Source organism: Anabrus simplex, chromosome 2, assembly GCF_040414725.1.
Source record: "Anabrus simplex isolate iqAnaSimp1 chromosome 2, ASM4041472v1, whole genome shotgun sequence".
Lineage (NCBI taxonomy): Eukaryota > Metazoa > Arthropoda > Insecta > Orthoptera > Tettigoniidae > Anabrus > Anabrus simplex.
The window spans coordinates 170,059,100-170,079,715 of NC_090266.1; the positions used below are offsets into that span (position 1 = coordinate 170,059,100).

A 20,616-nucleotide genomic window follows, 5' to 3' on the forward strand; every position below is an offset into this window, starting at 1 on the left:
GACATAGTATACAACATTCTTATAAGTATAAATACAACAACATGCATCAAACATTAAAAGCAAAACAATTCAAGAAACAAAATAATTGCAAAATATAAAAAATAAATCATGTTATACCTATTAAAAATCAATTTTATTTTTAACATCAGTGTCCCATAGACAAATATAGTTTCACCATCAGCAAAATGTACATTAATGAATTCAATTTTGGTAGTGTTGAAAAATAAAGAATGAATGAAAGGAATCCAGTAAAATAACTGAGCTGTAAATTCATGGCTACAAACAGACACATTATAAAATACTAAAATATGAGCTGGAAAACAACAAACAATTTCATACACGGATACGTACCAAACTGATATAATAATATAAGGTTAAGTTAGGAACAAGATAAACATTGGATGATGTGCTACTGGCATTTATGATTTCCGACCTTTACTTATTTATTCTATGAACATCAACCACAATAAGCTAAAAAACTGCTAGAGTATACCAAATACAAAAAATCAATCTCTGTAGAGATTATGAAGGCCTTTGAGGGGAGGGGGGCAATTGAAGGCTTTATTATTTACTATTCATAACCATGGCAGTAACTGGGATAGAGTGGTTAGCTCTACACTCAGCCAAATTTGCCCTAAGGAATTAGCCTGGTACTCATTTCTGGTACAGGCAGAAATTAACATAAGGGTCATGTACGTCTCTCGAAGTGGAAGTCACATTTCTAGATTTTCTGACCTCCTAATGGCAAATCGAATCCACAATTTTATGGGTGAAGCAAGCATGCCTTCACTGCCTTAGCTAAGTAGGCCCCATATGAAATGCATTTCATACACCTTTTCTAGGGACTCATGTATCATTACTACAGTTTTCAAAGTGAATTATATTAAATCTTGGAGGAAAAGAAAATGTTAAAAAACTGCTCATTTGGAAAAATCTGAAATAATTACAAATATTTGCTGTAAGTGACTGCTGACAAGGTTAGAAGTGTAGATTAAGAGATGGAGGTGATTTAACTACAACATTTCAAGTAAAACAGATAAGGATCCTTGAGTGAGAATACCTCTGGAATTCCTGTCATCCAATGTTCACAATTGAACTATATCAAATTCACATACATATCGTCATGCTTTAATGTAATTCAGAAGGCGTTAATGTCATTCAGAACTTGTACACATCTTGCAAACATGCATCACAAGATATTACCAATGTAATTGTTATGAAAAAAGTCCATAATGGCCTTTGTAGTTGAAATAATGCTGTCTTCCAACTATTTCATAGATGAGGTTTCTTTCAAGATTTGCTTCAAATACAATCAAAATCAAATAAAGCAATAGGAATAGCATAATAAATTATTAAGGCACAGAAGAAAATTATATTTTTAATTCTAGCAAAGAGGATAATAGAAGCAAGTGTTACAGCAATAATTGGTAAAGCAGGGAAAGAAGCCAAATAAGTAGAAGCAGTGAAAACAAACTATCAAAAATATTAAATATATATATTCACCTTGTTGTAGAACTTTCGGTGGTCTTGTTTTAGGTTTCAGTTTCAGTGCCAGCGATTCCTCCTCGTACAGCGAACCCCTTGGTGCCAGTATCTCCTTTTTAAGACCAATCTTGAACTCCTCCTCAATATCTTCAACTGTGTATGATGTTCGTCGCACTTCCTGTTTTCTATGTAACTGTACCTGAAAACTGCCTTCAACATCTTCTGATGGTTTACGGGGACGAGACAACTGAATTATTTCTTCTTCATCTGGTTCCTCAACTTTGTATGTAGGTTTCTTCTTAAACTCAACTGTAACATCCTCATCCTCTGGACCTTCTTCTATTATTTCCACAACCTCAGGGCCTTCTTCTTCCACTTCTTGAGTGATTCTTATGGTCTGCTCTCCAGTTTCTTCTGCATATGTCATTGGTTTCTGCTTCTTTAAACGCACCTTACTAGTCATAGATATATCCTCCTCCTCATATGTCTGAAGTTGTATTTTAAATTCCTGCTCAATTTCTTCTTTGGTTTTTGTGACTCGAGGACGGATCATCACTGTCTCTACTTCTGTTACTTCTGGTATGGGCTTCTTTTTGGGTTTCTGTTGTTTTAATGTCACTTCTCCAGCTGTAACTTCTTCAAATGAGGGCTTTCTCTTTGGAATTTTCTTTTTAATTGTAAATTCTTCTGCAGTCTCTTCCTCAGGTTTCTCAGGAATCATTCTTTTGACAGTAATAGAATCTCCTTCATCTTCTCCCTTTGGCTCTTCAGGTACGATCTTCCTTATCGTAACTTCATCAGCTGCCTCTTCAGTAGGTAACTTTTCTGGTTTCTTCTTTATTGTTAATATTTCACTTACTTCATCTTCTTCCTTTGGTTTCTCAGGTATGATTTTCTTAATTGTAATTTCCTCTGAGACCTCTTCTGTAGCCACCTCCACTGGTTTCTTTTTCTTCTTCAGAGTGATAGATTCAGTAATTTCTTCCTCTTCTTTTGGTTCAGTGGGTTTAACTTTTCTAATCGTTATTTCCTCGGCTAAGTCTACAGCTGGCTGTTTCTTTGGCTTTTTCTTCAGAGTGACTGCTTCTGTGACTTCTTCTTCCTTTTCTGGTTTTTCTGGTTTCAGTTTCTTAATAGTAATCACTTCTGAAGCTTCTTCTTCCTTTGGTTCATCAGGTTTTATTTTCTTGGGTTTCTTCCTAATAACAGCAGTTTCAGTGATATCTTCTTCCTTTTGTTCAACAGGTTGAATTTTCTTAAGGGTAATTTCTTCAGCTGTCTCAGTTACTGGGGTCTTCTTCGGAACTTTTTTGAGTATTACAGCTTCAGTTACTTCTTCCTCTTTTGGTTCCTTTGGTTTTATCTTTTGAATTACTACTTCTTCAGTTTCCTCTGGCACTGGCTCTTCTTTCTTCTTTTTAAGAGTAATGGCTTCAGTAACTTCATCTTCTTCTTTGGGCTCCTGAGGGCTTACTTTTTTAAGTGTGATTTCTTCAGCCACTTCCTCTTTAACTGGCTTCTTAGGACGCTTCTTTTTTATAGTGACAGCTTCAGCCACTTCTTCCTCCTTTGGTTTCTCAGGTTTAATTTTCTTAATAGTAATTTCTTCAGTTACCTCTTCAGTAACAGTTTCTTTTGGTTTCTTGGGAAGAAGTTTCTGAACTACAACCTCTTCAGTAACTTCTTCTGTTGTAGGTCTCTCAGGTTTAATTTTCTTAATGGTAATTTCTTCTGTTACCTCTTCAGTAACAGGTTCTTTTGGTTTCTTGGGAAGAAGTTTTTGAACTACAATCTCTTCAGTAACTTCTTCCACTGAAGGTTTTTCAGGTTTAATTTTCTTAATAGTAATTTCTTCAGACACCTCTTCAGTTACAGGTTCTTTTGGTTCTTTAGGAAGAAGTTTCTGAACTATGATCTCTTCAGTAACTTGTTCTTCTGAAGGTTTTTCAGGTTTCATTTTCTTAATAGTAATTTCTTCCGTTACCTCTTCAGTAACAGGTTCCTTTGGTTTCTTGGGAAGAAGTTTCTGAACTACAATCTCTTCAGTAACTTCTTCTACTGAAGATTTCTCAGGTTTTACTTTCTTTAATGTTACTTCAGCAACCTCCTCTACAGTTACCTCCTTGGGCTTCTTCTGCAAGGTAACTACTTCTGTTAACTCTTCTTCCTTTGGCGTTTCAAACTTTTTCTTTGGTAATGTTATCTTTTCTTCCACTTTGTCCTCCTCTGGTTCTTCAGCTTTTACTTTTTTAATTACTACTTCTTCGGTAACTTCTTCTATAATTTTATCCTTTGGCTTCTCAGGTTCCACTTCCTTCAGTGTAACTTCCTCTGGTTTTTCATCCTCTACTGGTTTCTTTGTTTTCTTTTTCTTCTTTAAGGTTACTGTTTCTTGGACTTCCTTCTTCTCTTCTTCAGAAGTAACCTTGGTAGGAATGATTTCACTAATATCCTCTGGTTTTGGTTCTGGCTTAATTTCTTTAATTTCTCTCTCTTCTGATACATCTTTTGGCTTTTCTGGTCTAGGTTTCCTTAATTTAACTTCCTCAATTATCTCTTCTGATGGTTTATCTGGCTCAGGTTTCTTGAGAGTGATTGCTTCAATCACATCCTCAGCAGGCTTTGTTGGCTCAGGTATTTCTTCTGGCATTTCTTTGGGCTTCTCTTTTAAGGGCTTTTTAGATTTAGGTTTCTTTACTTTAATTTCTTCTGGCAATTCCTCAGTTGGTTTCTGAGGCTCATGTTTAAGGTCAACTTCCTTTTCCTGTGTTTTATCTTCTTCTGATATCTTAGTTATTTCTGGCACTTCTTTCTCAATCACTTCTTCAACAGTCTTTATTGGTTCAACTTTTTCTTCTTCTATAACCTTCTCTTCAGGCAAACTTTTTTGTTCTTCAGGAATGAGTTTCTCTGTCTCTGTATCTTCTTCTGGTGTTTTTCCAGGTTTCGGTTTCTTAACCTTTACTTTTTTAATTATTCTTTCAGGTGATTTTGCTGGTTTAAATTTCAAACTAATATCTTCCTCATTTTCTATTCTGTCTTCAGGTTTTGGTTTTCCAACTGTTACTTCCTTTGGTTCAGGTTCATCCTGAGGTTTATCTTTCTTAAATGGCTTAAGCTTGATCACATCAGGAGTTTCAGGCTCGGGTTCGCCAAACTTCTTCTTAAGAGTAATATCCTTCTCTTCTTCAGGAGCTGGCTTCTTTGGCTCTCCTAATTTTAGTGGTATTTGAATAACTTCTGGCTCTGGTGCAGGTTTCTTTGGTTTAGGTCTCCTCACCTTGATTTCTTCAGGCACTTCCTTTTCTGGTTTCTCAGGTGCTTCTTTCTCATATTTCTCTAAATCCAAATCATGCCCTTCAATGTCCTCTCCCTTAAAGGGTGACAATCCCTCTATATGTCTCTTTTCCTTTTCATCCTTAAGTTTCTTTTCTTCTGGAGCTTCCTTTTTAGGTTTTACTTCTTCCTCCTCCTCTGGCTTTTCTACTTTCTCTGGAATTTTTCTTAGTTTTATATCTTCTGGTGTTGGTTCCTCCTGTTTTGGAACTTTACCTTTACCAATGATTAGTTTCTGAGGTAAAATCTCTTCAGCATCAGCTTTCTTTGGTATCTTCTCCCATAAAACCTTCTCAGGTTCTCTTTCTTCTTCTTCAGGCTTCTCTTCCTCCCCAAGATCAAAAGATTCTGGTTCTTCTAGTTGAATTTCATCTTTCTCAGTCAGCTTTACACGCCTTATCTTTCTTTTCTGCAATTTCAGTGCCTCCTGAGTATTTCTCGATAGAATACCTCTGTCCATCCTTGCGCCAATGTCAGTAATTATAGGAGTATGTTCCATTGGTGGATATTCAACCACTTTGATGTTACTTTTCAAAAGCACCTTTGGTACTTCAGTAGTTTTAATTTCTCGTTTTTGGATAGAAGCTTTCCTGAGTTTAACTTGTGCAAATAAAGGTACTTCCTCTTTTGGAGCAACTTCTGTGACTTTGAGTTTAGTTGCCTTGATTTCTTTTCTTTCTATTTTCATTAACTGAGGCATAGCTTCAATTTTTTCAGGAACTGGCTTCTTTTCCTTTGGTTTTTTCTCTTTTGGCTTCTTTTCCTTTGGTATTTCAACTGGCACAATTGGCAATGGTATTTCCTCAGCCACTGTTGGAGCCTCTTCTTCAACATGCTTTTCACCTACGGCTTCCTCTGGAATATCATCAGTAATTTCTTTAGGAACTTCATCTTTAGGAGTAACAGTTGCTTTCTTCTTCTTCTTAGATGGTTTCTTAACGGGAGTCTTGACATCTACTTCTGTTGTACTAATAGTTTCTGGTGCATCCTCTGTTGGTGTAGCCTTCTCTATTATTGGTTGTTCAGGAGTAATTTCTCCAATTGTTGATTGCGGGGTATGCTCTGTTATTTGTACCCCTTCATGCAAAAGTATTTTTTCATCTGCCTTCTTCTGTGAGGGTTGTTCTTGGATGGTATCAACTACAGTATCTTGTTCTATTAACTCTTCAGCTGCCTTTTGTGTTTCAGGTTCCTTCCTCTTCTTCTTAGATGGTTTTTTCACAGGAGCTTTAAGATCCACCTGTGTTACAGTGACAGATTCTTTAATCTCATCTACTGGGGCAGCCTCTTCAGGTTTCTTTTCTTGTGGTTTTTCAAATTTCTCTGCAACTATTTCTGGTGTTATTTCAGTGACATGCAATGCTTCACTAGTTACTAGCAAATCTTCAGCTTTGTCCTGGATAGGCCTTTCTTTCTCAGAGATTTCTTCTGTTGTTCCTTCTTCTATCCTCTCTACATCTGCTATTTTTGGCTTGTCCGGAACTGCCTCCTTCTTTTTAGATGGTCTTCTAACAGTTGCTTTCCTCTCAATTTCAGTAGCAGTTTCCAGTTTGTCTTCGCAAACTAAGGGCTTGGCTTCACTAGGTTCAATGGATTTAGGTTCTACTAATTCTTCAGTTGTAGTTTCTGCAGTTACTTGGATGGATTCAATGCCTTCATGGACAATTAAGGTCTCCTTCACTTTCTTGGGTGTTGGTGGAACTTCAGGAGCAATTTCAACTGCAGTAGAATCTGTAGTTTCCTCATCAACAGCAAATTTAAGTTGTTCTTTCTTCTTTTTCTTTGGGATTTTCTTGGGCATCTCCTTCACCTCATGTTCTCCAGGTTCAATGATTTCATCTTCATGTGTTACAACAGGTGCCTCTTGTTCTTGCTTCACCTCAGATTCAACAACTTCAGTAATATGTGACAGCATTTCTGCTGTCAGTGTTGATCTTACCTGCTCCTCCCTAGGTAGAGATGGCACTGAAATATCACCTGCAAACAGGCCAGTTTCAATTTGAGTAATTTGTAAAGGCTCCGTTTCTGGTAAAGTAATTATTGCTTGTTCTTGTGGTGTTGTGAACTGATTGAGGTCTCCCTCCTTAGTGTCAATGGATACTTCTGTGACTGTAGGTGCCTTCTGTCGTTTCTGGACGACTTTCTGCATCTGTATTGTGACTTGTGGTGTCTCTTCAAGTGGCATGGAGGTAGCAATTTGTTCCGTGGTAACTTCTTGTATTTGTACAGGTTCTTGTGTGGACAGTTTTCTTTGGGCTGTTTCTGATTTTGGTTTCATGGGGGAGATGTCTTCACCTGTTGCTTGTGCCAATTGTATCTCTGTCACTGAAACAGTCTCTGTTGCAACAAGTGGTGAAACTGTGGCTGCACTCTCGCCTAGTGTCTTTGGTGTACCAAATTCCAGAGGTGTTTCTCCTGTTAAAACTTCACTGATTGATATTGAATCCCGTTCAGAAATGGTTTGTGTTGCTAGTTCTGTGTCTGGTTTCTCTCTGTGGATAAGAGTGTCTTCTTTGTGTTGTGGTTCAATCTGTGTCACTGAAATATTTTCTTTTGGCATTATAGATACAAGTGCATTTTCAGAGGTTGGTATAATCTGCTTTAAGTCTGTATGTGTCTCAAATGTTCCAACTTCTTTCACAGTAATTGACTCTTGTTTGGATAGGATAGGCTGAGCATGCAAATCTTGAGGAATACAAGGTTTAATTGTCTCACCTGTTTGCTCTGGTTGCACCTCAAATACGGTTAATGACTCTTGCCTTGAGAGGATTTGTTCTGCTTTCCCATGTGTTGGTTGTTCTTTACAGGGGGCTTCCCTGGCGATAACTTCAGTCAAAATCTCTTGGTGAACAGCTACTTGCCTTTCATTCACACTTACAATTGCCTCTTCAGTGGCTGGTTTCTCTGGTGTTAAAAGACCAATTGCACTGTCTGACAGTGCTACATCACTCACTAATACACCCTCATTGAGTATAACACCAATTTGGCTCTTACCTTCCTTGCTCTCAGGGATTGAGAGAATGCCTGTAGTCTGCTCATCTACAAACTGATCCACCATATATGCTTCTTTGGGTAAAATTCCAGGCTCTGCCTTCATCTGTATGGTTGGTCCTACATCAAAGGGCTCGGTCACTTCTGATGGCATTTCATCAATTGATGTTTCACCAATAGTTTTCTTCTTTACTTCAGTTCTTTTCTTCTTTCGTGTTACTTGTTCAACTTCCACAGTCTTTGATTCAACAATATCTTTTTCTAGTGGTTTTATTAAAGATTCTGACATTGTAATGCTTGCAGAATCACCTAATGGAGATGACTGAGGTATTAATGCATCAGTAGTTTCTGTAACCTCAGTAATAGATACTGTAATTGTTTCTTGCAGAATCAATCCTGGAGTCACTGTATCCTTCTGCAAATCAGTTTGATGAAGTTCATCTTCTTTTAGGTCAGCAACTGCCTCTGACATCTGAAGAGCATTTCTTTCTTTTACCTCTCTCTTAATTTTAGCTTTCTTTTGTAATTTGACCTTCTCTAGTGGTATTTCTTGATCTTGAATGTTTACTTCTTCTACAGATACAGAAACTTGAACATCAAATTCTGACTTGGCATGCTCCTGAGACTCAGGTTTGGTCTCTAACTTTTCTGTTACTTCTGTTGATGTTGTTTGAATCACCTCCAGGCCATCCACACCAATTACAGTGGGTTTGACTTTCTCAGGTGCAGCTTTTAGAGGTTCAATTTCTTGGACTTCTGTATCATCTTCATGTGGGATCTCTTCCTCTTTCCCTTCCAATGGTTCAACAATTGTAACCTTTTTCTTGATCTTCTTCACCTTAGTTTTCTTTTGAACTTCTTTTGAAATTTCCTCTTCTTCTTTAACACCTGGTTTTGATTCTGTGATTGGCAATAATCTTCCTTCCTCTTGTGATGGAATTGTTTCCACTGGTTTATCATTTTGCTGCAGTGGAATTGTTTCAACTGGTTTATCTTCCTCTACATCAGACTTTAACTTAGTTTGCTCTTCAGTAGGCTCAGTCTTCTCTTCACTAGGTATATCCTTTATAATGACCTCTTCTTCATGCTTATCCAACAATTCTGGTTCTTTCACATCTTCACTTGGCAATTTCTTCTTAGGTTTCTTTTTCTTAGATCTTTCTGTGGGTTGAGGTTTGAGTTTGTCCTCTTCCTCTTCTTCTTTACGCACAATAGGTTTTGGTTTGCCAAGAGTTGGTTCTTTCTTATCCTTATCTCCTTCTGGTTCACTCTTTTTAAATGGTTTCAGAGTAATAATATCTGGAATTTCTGGTTCAGGTTCACCCATTTTCTTTTTAAGATTAATGTCAGTATCTGCATCAGGCTGAGGCTTTTTAGGTTCACCTAATTTTAGTGGTATTTGTATGACCTCAGGCTCTGGCTTAGGCTTCTTAGGCTTTGAAATTTTGTCCGTAACTTTTTCAGGCGCTTCCTTTTCTGGCTTCTCTGGTACTTCACTCTCGTATTTATCCAGTTCAATGTCACCTGTTTCAATGTCATAAGGTTCAAAAGGTGTCATATCTATCTTCCTTTTGTCCTTTGAAGGTTTTGGTTTAGTTTCAGTTGAATCTACTGGCTTTGGCTTACTTTCTTCCTCTATATCTGTTCCATGAGGTTTTTCTGGAATTTTCCTCAGTCTGATGTCTTCCTCTTGAGGTTCTTCAGATTGTGGAACTTTCCCTTTGCCAATTGTCAGTTTCTTTGATTCAACTTCTTCAGGCTCTTGTTTCTTAGGTAGCTTATTCCACTCAAGTGTCTCACTTTCTTCTTCATCATCTGGTTTATCTAACTGATCATTATCAAAGGATTCTATCTCCTCCAATTCAGTCGTTTCTTTCCCTCTTAGCTTGACTCTTTTTACTTTCCGTTTCTGTAATTTAAGTGCTTCTTGTGTATTTCTTGATAATATTCCTTTATCTGAATGTACATTGATAATGGTTATTATTGGCTTGTGCTCTTCAGGAGGATACTGTATAAATTTGATATTACTCTTGAGCATAACCTTTGGAAGTATAACACTTTTAATTTCTTTTTTCTGGATTACTGGAGCTTTCTTCAGTTTGATTTGAGCAAATAATGGTATTTCCTCTTTAGATATTACCTTTAATTTTGTTGGTTTGATTTCCTTCCTTTCAATTTTCATCAGTTGTGGTTTTAATTTTACCTTTTTAGGTACTGGTTTCTTTTCATCTGATACTGTAGGTGCAGTTGTTCCTGGCTTTTCCTCAACAATTTCATCAAATTCCTTGGGCTTATCTTCAGTGGGAATTTGCTTCTTTTTCTTTGTTGTCCTTTTTGTTGAAGAATCACTCAATGTTTCAACAATTTCTTCATGTGCTTTTGTTTCTGGCTTTGAAATTTCTTCTAAATCCTCAGCTTTTCTTTCCTCAATATCTTCTGGTTTCTTGAGAGGAAGTGCCTTTTCCTCAACTGTTTTTACTTTTTTCTTTATTTTCTTTTTCTTCTCTTCAACAGTAGTGTCTTTTTGTACTTCATGTAGTACAGGTACAACATCTAGGGAATCTTTTTCTTCTTCTTCCTCTTGTACATAAGGACGGATTTCTTTTGGCTTCTTCTCTTCTTCAGATATATCTTCAAATTCCAGAGGAATTTCCTCTTGTTGCGGAATTTCTATTACATCTTTAGTTTCCTTTGTTTTCTTTCTCACAACCTTTTTCTTCTTTTTTGTAACCTCAGTTTCAGATTCAACAGCATCAGATACATCTAATGGGATTTTCTCCTTGTCTTCTTCTTTATCAACAACTTCTTTCTCAGAGATCTCCTTTTCATGTGATTTAGGTAATTGTTTGGGGACTTCAAGAGGTTGATCTACAGCGTCCTTTGCCACTTTAGTTTCCTTTAGTTTAATTTTTATCTCCTCAGCAGAAGTTTCAACTGTCTCTTCTTCATCTTTTGGTATCAGTACTTTTGATTGATCATCTTCAAGAATATCAGGCCTTTCTTTCTTTAGTCCTTCAGTTATTTCTTCTGTTGGCTTTATATGTTTTACTTTTTTCTTAATTTTCTTTTTCTTGGTATCCTCTGTTTGAATGTCTTTTATGTCACTTACTTTTTCCTCTTCTAGTGTGGGTATTTCAACAGTCTCTTCCACCAAGGGTCCTCTAGTTATTTCATCAGTTATAGTTATCTCATCAGGTGCCTTCTCATCAGAATAAGGTTGAAATTGATCAACATCATCACCCTCTGGCTTTATTCTGTCTGGTAGAATTGCCACTGGTAAATCTTCTTCAGACTCTTCATGTTCTTTCACTGGTTTCCTTTCTACATCTTTCAAAGTTTTAACTGTGATTGTTACTTCTGGGTTCTCTTCATCAAGGGTGACAACTTCGGCTTCCTTTTCTCTTACTCCTCGTCTTCTTCTGATTACTGTCTTCTTCTTTAATATCTTAATTTCATCCTTATCTGTTGGTGATTTCTGTGTTAAGTCAGGTATTTCTTCTGGGGCTTCTTCTATGATTGCTGGAGATGAATCATCTTCTGCCTCCTCTAGTGGAAGTTCTCCTTCATCTATAACCTCTTCAATTGTGATGCCATCATCTCCTCCTTCTCCTTCATCTGGTTGAAGTATACCAGGGCTGGGTTTTCCACCTCTACTCACTTTCTTAACTATCCTTCTTTTCACAATTTTTGTTGTGCTCTTCATCCCAGGAACAGTAGATATTGTTTCGTATTCTTCAGCCACTTCTTGCACCAAACCTGTAGTTGCTTCAGTGCGTTGTTCTCTGTGTACCACATACTCACCCTCGTGGACCTCGGTTGAGGTCTTGCATACAATAACTGCTGGTGCTTGCTCGAAGGACTGTGTAGCAGGGATGTGAGCTGTCTGTGGGGCCATCTCGGCCAGGATCTCTGAAATGTCAATGGTTTCGTGAGGCGAGAGAATTGTGGAGCGTTGAGTTTGTGAGCTGCTGTGCTCTGGTTTGACCTCAGTTGAGGTGACATGTGGGTGTTCAGGTGTTTCAGTGTAGGTGCTCTGTGGTGACGTAGTGATGAAAGCTGATGAATCTGTTTTGTCTTCAAAATCTGTTCTGAGTGCCTTAGTGGTGTCTCGTGTTGGCTGCACGTATGCTGTGGTGTCTTGTGTTTTACTTTCTTCAAGTGACTTATCAAAAGGTATGTGTGCTGATGTACATGTTTCCTTGATGAGGTCTGTATCACCAATCATTTCAATTACTACACCACTAGTTTCTTGCACCTTAGCCGTTGTAAGCAGTCTCACTTGCTCTTTATGCAACGGCAAAAGGGCTCCCTCTCTCTCATCAACACTTACCTCATACACCTCTGCACTACCCACAGGTTTTGTCATACTGGGTTTGGCTCTCTTACTATCAGATGGAATAGTTTTCAAAGCTCCTTCCATAACAAGAGATGTGTTTACCTCTTCCTGAATAGCTACCCTTTTGTCAGTGCTTGTCATTGTAATGCTAGCTGTTGCAAGAGTAGATGTTTGTTTTCCTAATTCAACTGTTGTTTCTGAACTAACTTTGGAAGTTACAGTTATTCCCTCCCCTAACTGGAATGCTACACCAGCTTTGTGTAATTGGTCAGGTTTTCTAATATACACACCTTCTGCATCACAAACTACCTGCTGAAATATATCAGAAGTGGGGTGAACAGGCTCTTGTCCTAAAAGAGCTGCATCTTGAAGATCTTTCAGCTGAGTACTATCATGTGACTCAGATATCATACTAGTATTTAGTTCTTCCAAACAAGGTGCCTTCATTGCATCACTGATGATTAAGTTTGCTTGTGAATCTCTCCTACGGTCTTTGATTTGAAGATTATTAACACTCTCACTGGGATAAATTTCTTGTTGTAAAGCAATCTCTCCTGTACTGACAATGAGCTTAGCAAGTGATTCTCTTCTGTCAAGATTTTTAGGGAAATATTCTGACGGGTATTCTTGAGATAAAGGAAGCTCTGTCAAAGCTACTTCTCTTAATTCCATAATAGGTTTAGCTTCAATGCTCTTTATATCTTTCACAGAAAATTCAGAAATATCATGTTCCAAACATGGTTGCTGTGTGATGGCAGCATCAGTTGTAATAATGTGAAGTTCAGCACTGGCTTCCTTAAATTTTTCCGTTGTAGCAAAGTTCTCAACATTTTCTCCCATGAGGGGTTGTGAATAAATTGTTGCTTCTTTGGGAATAACAGCAACAGATACAACCATTTTCTTGAACTCATCAGAATCAATCTTATCTTGAGCCTCAACATTACTTGTGTTTTCTTGAGTAATTAATTCTTGGCATATCGCTACTTCTTGAGTTACAACATTAGACAAAGCAACAGCATCTTTCACTGGTGTGGAAATTAAATCAGAAACAGTTTGTCTAGCTTCTGGATGCATAGTTGTTGCAACTTCTAGAAGTGTTAGACTTTGATTAGCAACAACTTCTTTAGTTTCATTTGAAATTCTTAATTCTGATACTTCTTGCTCAGTGTGATATTCCTGAATGACTGCTGTTGGTCTAGCAATGAACCGAGAAGCTGCTTCAGATGACTTATTGATACCTTTTACAATGAAGTCATTCACCTCTAAATGAGATGTAACTTCCTCTACGACAGTGGCTTCCTGTGTAACAAATCTGGTGTTTGGTTTTACTTCCACTCCATCATAATTTAAAATATCAGATAATATTTGCCCTGGTAAAACTTCTTCTGTAAGGGCTACCTCTTTTAAGACAACATTTCTCTCTGCATGTACTGCACTGGGTGAGAAACTTACAGGTATATCAGAAGTGCTTTCTTCAGCAGATGGTTGTTCTTTCACTGCAACATCCCTAGGAATGTATTTCTCTTGAGCATTTCCTGACTTTACTGAAATCAAAGTAGGCAAATCAACAATACTTTCTTCGGTAGTCTGATGTTCACTGATAGCTACTTCTCGAGTAATGATATCATGGCTAGCTTTAGACATTCTTCTCGGTTCTTGAGCAGATAAATCTAATGTACCTTCCATTGCAGATGCTAGTTCAACAACAGCAACCTCCCTAGATACAAGAGCCTGTTTTGCCCAGGATTCTTTATCTAAGATAGGGTGTTCTAAATCTGATGTGCCTTCCCTAGTAACAAGCTGTTCAGTCACAGCAACTTCCCTTGTAACCAGGTCCTGCTGAGCTCGTGACTCTTTGGCTAAGGGAATATCAGGAATATCATGAGTTTCTTCTTGTGGTAGAGATTGTTCAATTAATGCAACTTCTCTCACCACAATTCCTTCATCTGCCTTTGAACTTTTAATTACACCAATAGATGGCAAATCACAAATTCCATCCTGTATTGAAGGTAGCTCTGTAAGAGCCACCTCTCTGGTTATTACTCCTCGCCTAGCCTGAGATTTTACATCAGTTTTTATAGAAGGTAAATCGTATGTTTCTTCCTGAGAGAGAGGTTGTTCTGTAATAGCCACATCTCTTATTTCAAGATTTTTCTTTGCATACATTTCTTTATATTCATCTATGCTTATATCACATGTTCCCTCCTGTGCTGCTGGTTGTTGAGAAACTGTTGCATCCTGAGTAACAAGATCCCAACTTGCTTGTGATTCTCTAAGAGAAATTGAAGTAGGTAATTCACTTGTACCTTCCTGTAATGAATGCTGTTCTGTGACTGCTATTTCTCTGCAAGTAAGTGCCTGAAGAGCATGTGCTTCCTTAAATAATAAAGCAGTTGGCAAATCTAGTGTTTCTTCTTGGGATAGAGGTTGCTCAGTAATGGCTACTTCTCTAGTGATGATATCCTCCACAGCTTGAGATTTCTTCGCAATCACAGCAGTATCTAAATCAGTTGCTCTTTCTTGCATGGTTAATTTCTGTGTAACTGCTACTTCCCTTGTAACAAGATCCTGCTTGGCTTGTGATTCTTTAGCAATGACGCTATCTGGCATAGCAGAGGTTTCTTCTTGTGAGACATGTTGTTCAACAACAGCCACTTCTCTTGTAATAATATCTTCCTTTGCTAGTGATTCTTGAATCGATGTGACACCTGTCATGTCATATGTTCCCTCTTCTAAGAAAGATTGCTCAGTTACTGCTATATTTCTTGCCTCAAGTCCATGTTTAGCATGTGCTTCTTTACCGATTACAGGAGCTGGTAAGTAACAAGTTCCTTCTTGAGTTGAAAATTGCTCGGTAACTGCTATTTCTCTGGTAACAATGTCCTGCTTAGCTCGTGATTCTTTATATTGTGCTATGGGCAACATATCACGCAGATCTTCTTCTGTTGTAAGTTGCTGTGTTATTGCTGCTTCACTCGTTATAAGACCCTCATCAGCTTGAAGTTCTTTGGTAGTAGAAGTTGACAAGTAGGATGCTCCTTCATGAGCAACTAACTGTTCTGTAATTGTTGCTTCACTAGTGATAAGACCCTCTACAGCTAATGCTTTTACAACTGGCAGAGCAAGGTGCAAATCACCTACAGTTTGCTCTGAGAGTGGTGTTTCATTTACAGCTACTCTTCTTGTGACAAGATTCGGCTCAGCATACATCTCCATAGCTTTTACAGTAGTAGGTAAGACAGATATGCCTTCTTGTGAAACTGGCTGCTCTGTGACTGCTGCTTCTCTAGTGACAAGGTCTTGCTTAGCTTGTGACTCTCTTCCTAATTCTAAATGTGGCATATCTGCTGTTAATTCCTGGGTATCAGTTTGCTCTGAAATTGCTACCTCTCTCATAGTATGGCTCTCCTTAGCTTGAGATTCTTTAGGAATGGCTTCTGATAATAAGTCAACTGTTTCCTCCTGTGTAGCAAATTCCAACGTAACAGCAACTTCTCTAGTTACAAGATCTCCCTTGGCTTGTGATTCCTTTGCTGTTACACCAACAGGTAAATCAGATATTTGTTCTTCAGCAGATGATTCTTCAGTAACCGCTACCTCTCTAGTAACAAGATCCTCCTTTGCAATTGATTCCTTAGTCAAATCAGAAACAGTTAAGTCAGAAACACCTTCCTGTGTAACAAGCTGTTCTGTTACTGCTACTACTCTTGTTACAAGGTCTGGGATAGCTTGTGATTCTCTTACTGGATGAATGGATTTTATATTTGATGTTCCTTCTTGAGTGAACATCTGCTCAGTAATAGCTGCTTCGCTTGTAAGTAGAGACTCTATAACTTGCAATGTTTTAGGGAAACCAGTGATAGACAAACTAGTAGTTCTTTCTTCTGTGACTGACTGTTCAATAACAGGTACTTGTCTAGTAACAAGATCTTGCGTAGCTAGTGTTTCTTTAGTGAGCAACTTTGATGAGAAATCAGTTGTTTCCTCTTGTGAAATAGGCTGCTCAGAAACAGCTACTTCTCTAACGACCATATCTTCCTTGGCTTTTGATTCCCTCATTGGAGAAGACTGAAGGAGATCAGATGTTCCTTCCAATGTGGCTAACTGTGCTGTAATTCCAACTTCTCTAGTAACAATATTCTCTTGGGCTGTGGTTTCCTGTGCTATAGTAGTACAGGGCAAATCACATATTTCCTCTTGACAGAGAGGTTGATTAGTAACTGCTGCTTCCCTTGTCACAAGATCTTGTTTAGCAAGAGATTCCTTTCCAAAAGAAGGGACAGGTAAATTTTGTAGGTCTTCTTCTGTTACTGACTGTTCAGTAACTGCCACCTCCCTGGTAATAAGTTTTGGTTTGGCTTGCAATTCCTTCTGTACAATAGCTGGTGGTATATCAGATGTTCGTTCTTGAGTTTCCAATTGCTCTGTAACTGCTACTTCTCTTGTGACCAGGTCTGGTTTAGCATGAGTTTCCTTAGTAGAAAAAATAATATGTAAGTCTTGAGCCCCTTCTTGAGTAGCTAGTTGTTCAGTTACCATTGCTTCTCTTGTAACAAATTCCTCTACTGCTTGAGATTCTTTGATTAACAAGGCTGCAGTAAAGTCATCTGTTCTTTCCTGAGAGAGACACTCTTCAGTAACAGCTACTTCTCTAGTCTCAAGTTTCTGCTTAGCCTGTGAATCTCTAATTGGAATGACAGCAGGAAATTCAGTTATACCTTCTCCTGTGGTTAATTGTGCAGTAACTGCTACCTCAATAGCAACAAGATCTTTAGTAGCATGAGCTTCTCGTTGTAAAACAGAAGCAGAAATGCTTGAAGTTCTTTCTTGCGTAGCAGTTTGCTCAGTAATGGCAACTTCCCTTGTGGTTAAATTCTCTTTCGCATATGATTTCTTAGCTGAAACAGAAGCAGGTAAATCACTCGTGTCTTCCTGGAGAACAAGTTGTTCAATAACTGGAACTTCCACTGTAACAAGGTCTGACACAGCCTTTGATTCACTACTTAGCAATGTGCCAGATAGTTCTGTTGTAATTTCCTCTATTACTGGCTGTTCAATATATAAACCTTCTCTTGATATAAGACTAGATGAAGCTTTTGATCCTTTAGCCAACAGTTTATCAGGCATATATGATGTACCTTCATGTGCAAATGCTTCCTCAGTAATCACCACTTGATTTGTTACAAGATCTCCCATAGCCTTCCTTTCCTTGTGCAGAACAGGTCCCATGAAGTCACCTGTTACTTCTTCTGCATTAGGTTGCTCAGTGATAGCAACTTCTCTTGTCACAAGTTTCTGAGCAGCTTGTGAAAATTCACCTATCTGAGTAGAAGACAAGTCAGATGTTATTTCCTCTGCAGTAGGTTGCTCAATAATGATTTCATCCTTTGTTACCAAGTCTTGTTTTGCATACTTCTTTCCTACTTCTTTTTTGGAAGGTATATAAGTTATGCCTTCCTCAGTTGTAGGAAGTTCTGTAATAGCAACATCTCTTGTGACAAGATCTTTCTTTGCTAGAGATTCTTTAACTTGCTGAGGAGTAGGCAAATCTGATGTACATTCCTCTGTACTCTGAAGAGCAGTAATTGCTACTTGCCTTGATATCAAATCATGCTTGACGTGCAATGTTCTAGGAACAGCTAAATCTGGTAAAACTGCAGTAATCTCTTCTGTGCTTGGTTGTTCAGTAACTGCAACATCTTGTAAGATAAATGAAGGTTTAGCTTTTCCATCCTTGAATGGTTGATGAATATTTAAATCTGATATACCTTCCTGGAGGTCTGCCTGCTCAGATATTAAAACTTTTTGTGTAATTATATCCTCACTTGCATATGTACTTTCTTTAAGTTTTGTTACTTTAAAATCAGCTGCATCCTGATGTGGTATTGGTTCTTGAATTATTGTAGCAGTTCTAGAAACAACAGATTCTTTAGCTTGAATTTCTGTACCAGTTTCTTTTATCCTTAGATCAGCAGCATTTCCTTTTATTTGATACTGCTCAGTAATGATAGCTTCTTTAGTTTCAATACCTAGTTCTGCAGTTGTTTCCTCTATTAGCTTTGGTGTTTTCAACTCCTTAATATCAGTTTCTGCACGATTTTCTTCAGTAACAGCTACTTCCATGGTAACTAGGTCTTCATTAGCAACAGATGGCATTTTTATAGCAGAAACAATAAAATCTTCAGAATCTTGCTGTGAAATTGATTCATCAATGATTGCTGCTTCTTTTGTAACAATTCTTGTTGTAGCAGACTCTTTCTTTGGTATGCCAACAACACTGATATTTGTGGCTTCTTGTACACTTTGGGGCTGTTCATTTACTGTTGCTTCCTGAACGACTACCCCTAAATTTGCATACAGACCTTGTTTTAACTGAGGTACAATCAGATCATCAATCCCTTGCTCAAATAGGGGTACCTGAGTCACAGCTGTCTCTCTTGTGACAATATCAGTCACTAATATCCTTTCCATATGTATCCCTGTAGTAGTGAAATCTGGGACATTTTGTTCAACACAAGTCTCTTGAATGACAGCTGCTTCTTGGCTTGAAACTTGAGGTTTAGCTTGTGATTGTCTAAGTGAGAAGGATGCATCAAGATTTACTGTATTCTCTGATAACGATGATTCCTCTGTCAAAGCTGCTTGCTGAGTTACAAATTCAGTTCTAGCATGAGAACGTTTCTTTAAACTTGGTAATATTAGGTCCTCAACAGAATGCTGAGTGTTGGACATCTCAATTAGTGCTGCCTCCCTAGAAACAATATCTGGAGTTGCATATGTTTTCTTGTCAAGAAGGGAGAGAGGTAAGTCAGAAATATTTTCTTCAGTAAATGGCTCTTGTTTTAAAGCTATATTTCTTGCCACAATGTTTGCAGATGCCTGAGATTCATTTATTTCACAAGAAACAACTAATTCTTTTGTGAAATCTTGCACATGTGCCTGTTCTGTCATAGTAGATTCACTTAATAAGATGTCGAATGTGGCTTGAGATTTTTCACTGCTGACTTCCTGCTTTAGAACAGCAACATCTACTTCAGGCACTGAAATTTCTTGTAAAGCTACTGTCCGTGTTTCCATGTCTAATTTAGCTTTAGATCCTTTTTTCAAGGGTTGAACATGTAATTGCTCATAATCCTGTTGAAGTAAGTTTTCTTCTACAAGTGCTGTCTCTCTACTAACAATGCGAACACCAGCTTGAAATTTTTGAAGTTTCTCTTCTGTCCTCAGATCTGATACATTTTGTGATGTCTCAGGTTGTTCTGCTACAATGGCTTCCTCTATGACTAGGCTAGATTCGGCATTAGCTAAAGTATGCTGTTCATCTGGTATATTAGTTACATCATGTTGTGGATTCAATTCATTGATCGTGGCAACTTTCCTGCTCTCAATTTTGGGGCTAGCTTGCAATTCATTGCTTACTTTTAATATTTTTAATTCAGAAGCATCCTGATCTGTAATATACTGATCAGTAATAGCAGCTGTCTGAGTTAAGATAGCTAATTTTGCAGTACTCATTTCTGACTTCTCTCTTACATCTATATTTCCTACATACTGCCCAGTTTCAATTTGCTCCACAACTGGTACCTCCCTGCACACGTATCCAAGAGTTGCTTCATTTCCTTTCTTTAAGGTATCTGACACAAAGTCATCATATCCTTGCTCAGGAATAGTTTCTTGGCTAATTGGAGCCTCTTTTGTGGTGAATTTTAATCTTGCTTTCTCCAAATGTTTTACTACTTCTTGGACATCTTCAAGTCCTTGGGCAGTCACAACATCTTCAGTGATAGCAACTTCTTGAGAAACAATACCAGGAACAGCTGAAATTTCTTTTGATTTCTCAGGAAGGAACTCCTTTACATTTTCCTCAGTTTCAGGTTTCATTGTAACTGTTGCTTCTTGATACAAAATACTTTGTTGAGCAGTAATTTCTTCAGTAATGGGAGCAAGCATATCTGTTACATTCTGCTGACAAATGGTCTCCTGGATCATTGCTGCATGTCTAGATTCAAAATCTGACTCAGCATTTAATTCTTTTGCTTGAAATGCTGCACCAATCTCTACCACATCTTGTTGAACAGATGGCTGTTGAATTAAAGCTGCTTCTGAAAGCATTATATCTGGACTGGCCTTAGTCTGTTTCTTCATCTCCATTAATTTCAAATTCTTAGTCAAGAACCCAGGAACAGGTTCTTGAATTTCTGTTGCAATATTGGTTCCAATCTCTGTTCTTGCTTGTACTGGCCTTGCTTCATAATAGATTGAAAGATCTTTTGTTGTATGTTGTAAATTAGTTTCATTTACAGTTAAACTCATATTTTCTGCTACTGAAACAGTTGCATTTTCCTCATTAAGAGCAAATATTAGCTTTTCATTGCTTACCTCACTTTCGTTAACATTTGGGAAAGTAACTGCTAACCCTTCCTGTAATTTATGACTTATATTAACTTTGTGTTCTTTTTCGTTTGAAA

The 20,616-nt window shown here is 37.8% G+C and overlaps 1 protein-coding gene across 5 annotated transcripts in view; it reads right to left on the bottom strand.

Annotated features, from left to right (window-relative positions):
* Positions 1-20,616, bottom strand: part of LOC136863970 (titin) — a 348,159-nt gene that overhangs the window by 215,623 nt on the left and 111,920 nt on the right. For 3 of the 5 annotated variants that reach the window (XM_067140439.2, XM_067140435.2, XM_067140434.2), the window contains one exon: positions 1,504-11,721. In XM_067140439.2, coding sequence (XP_066996540.2) covers positions 1,504-11,721 — 10,218 coding nt within the window. The remainder of the gene's footprint in view (positions 1-1,503; positions 11,722-20,616) is intronic. The other 2 variants (XM_067140436.2, XM_067140437.2) reach the window with 2 other exon arrangements.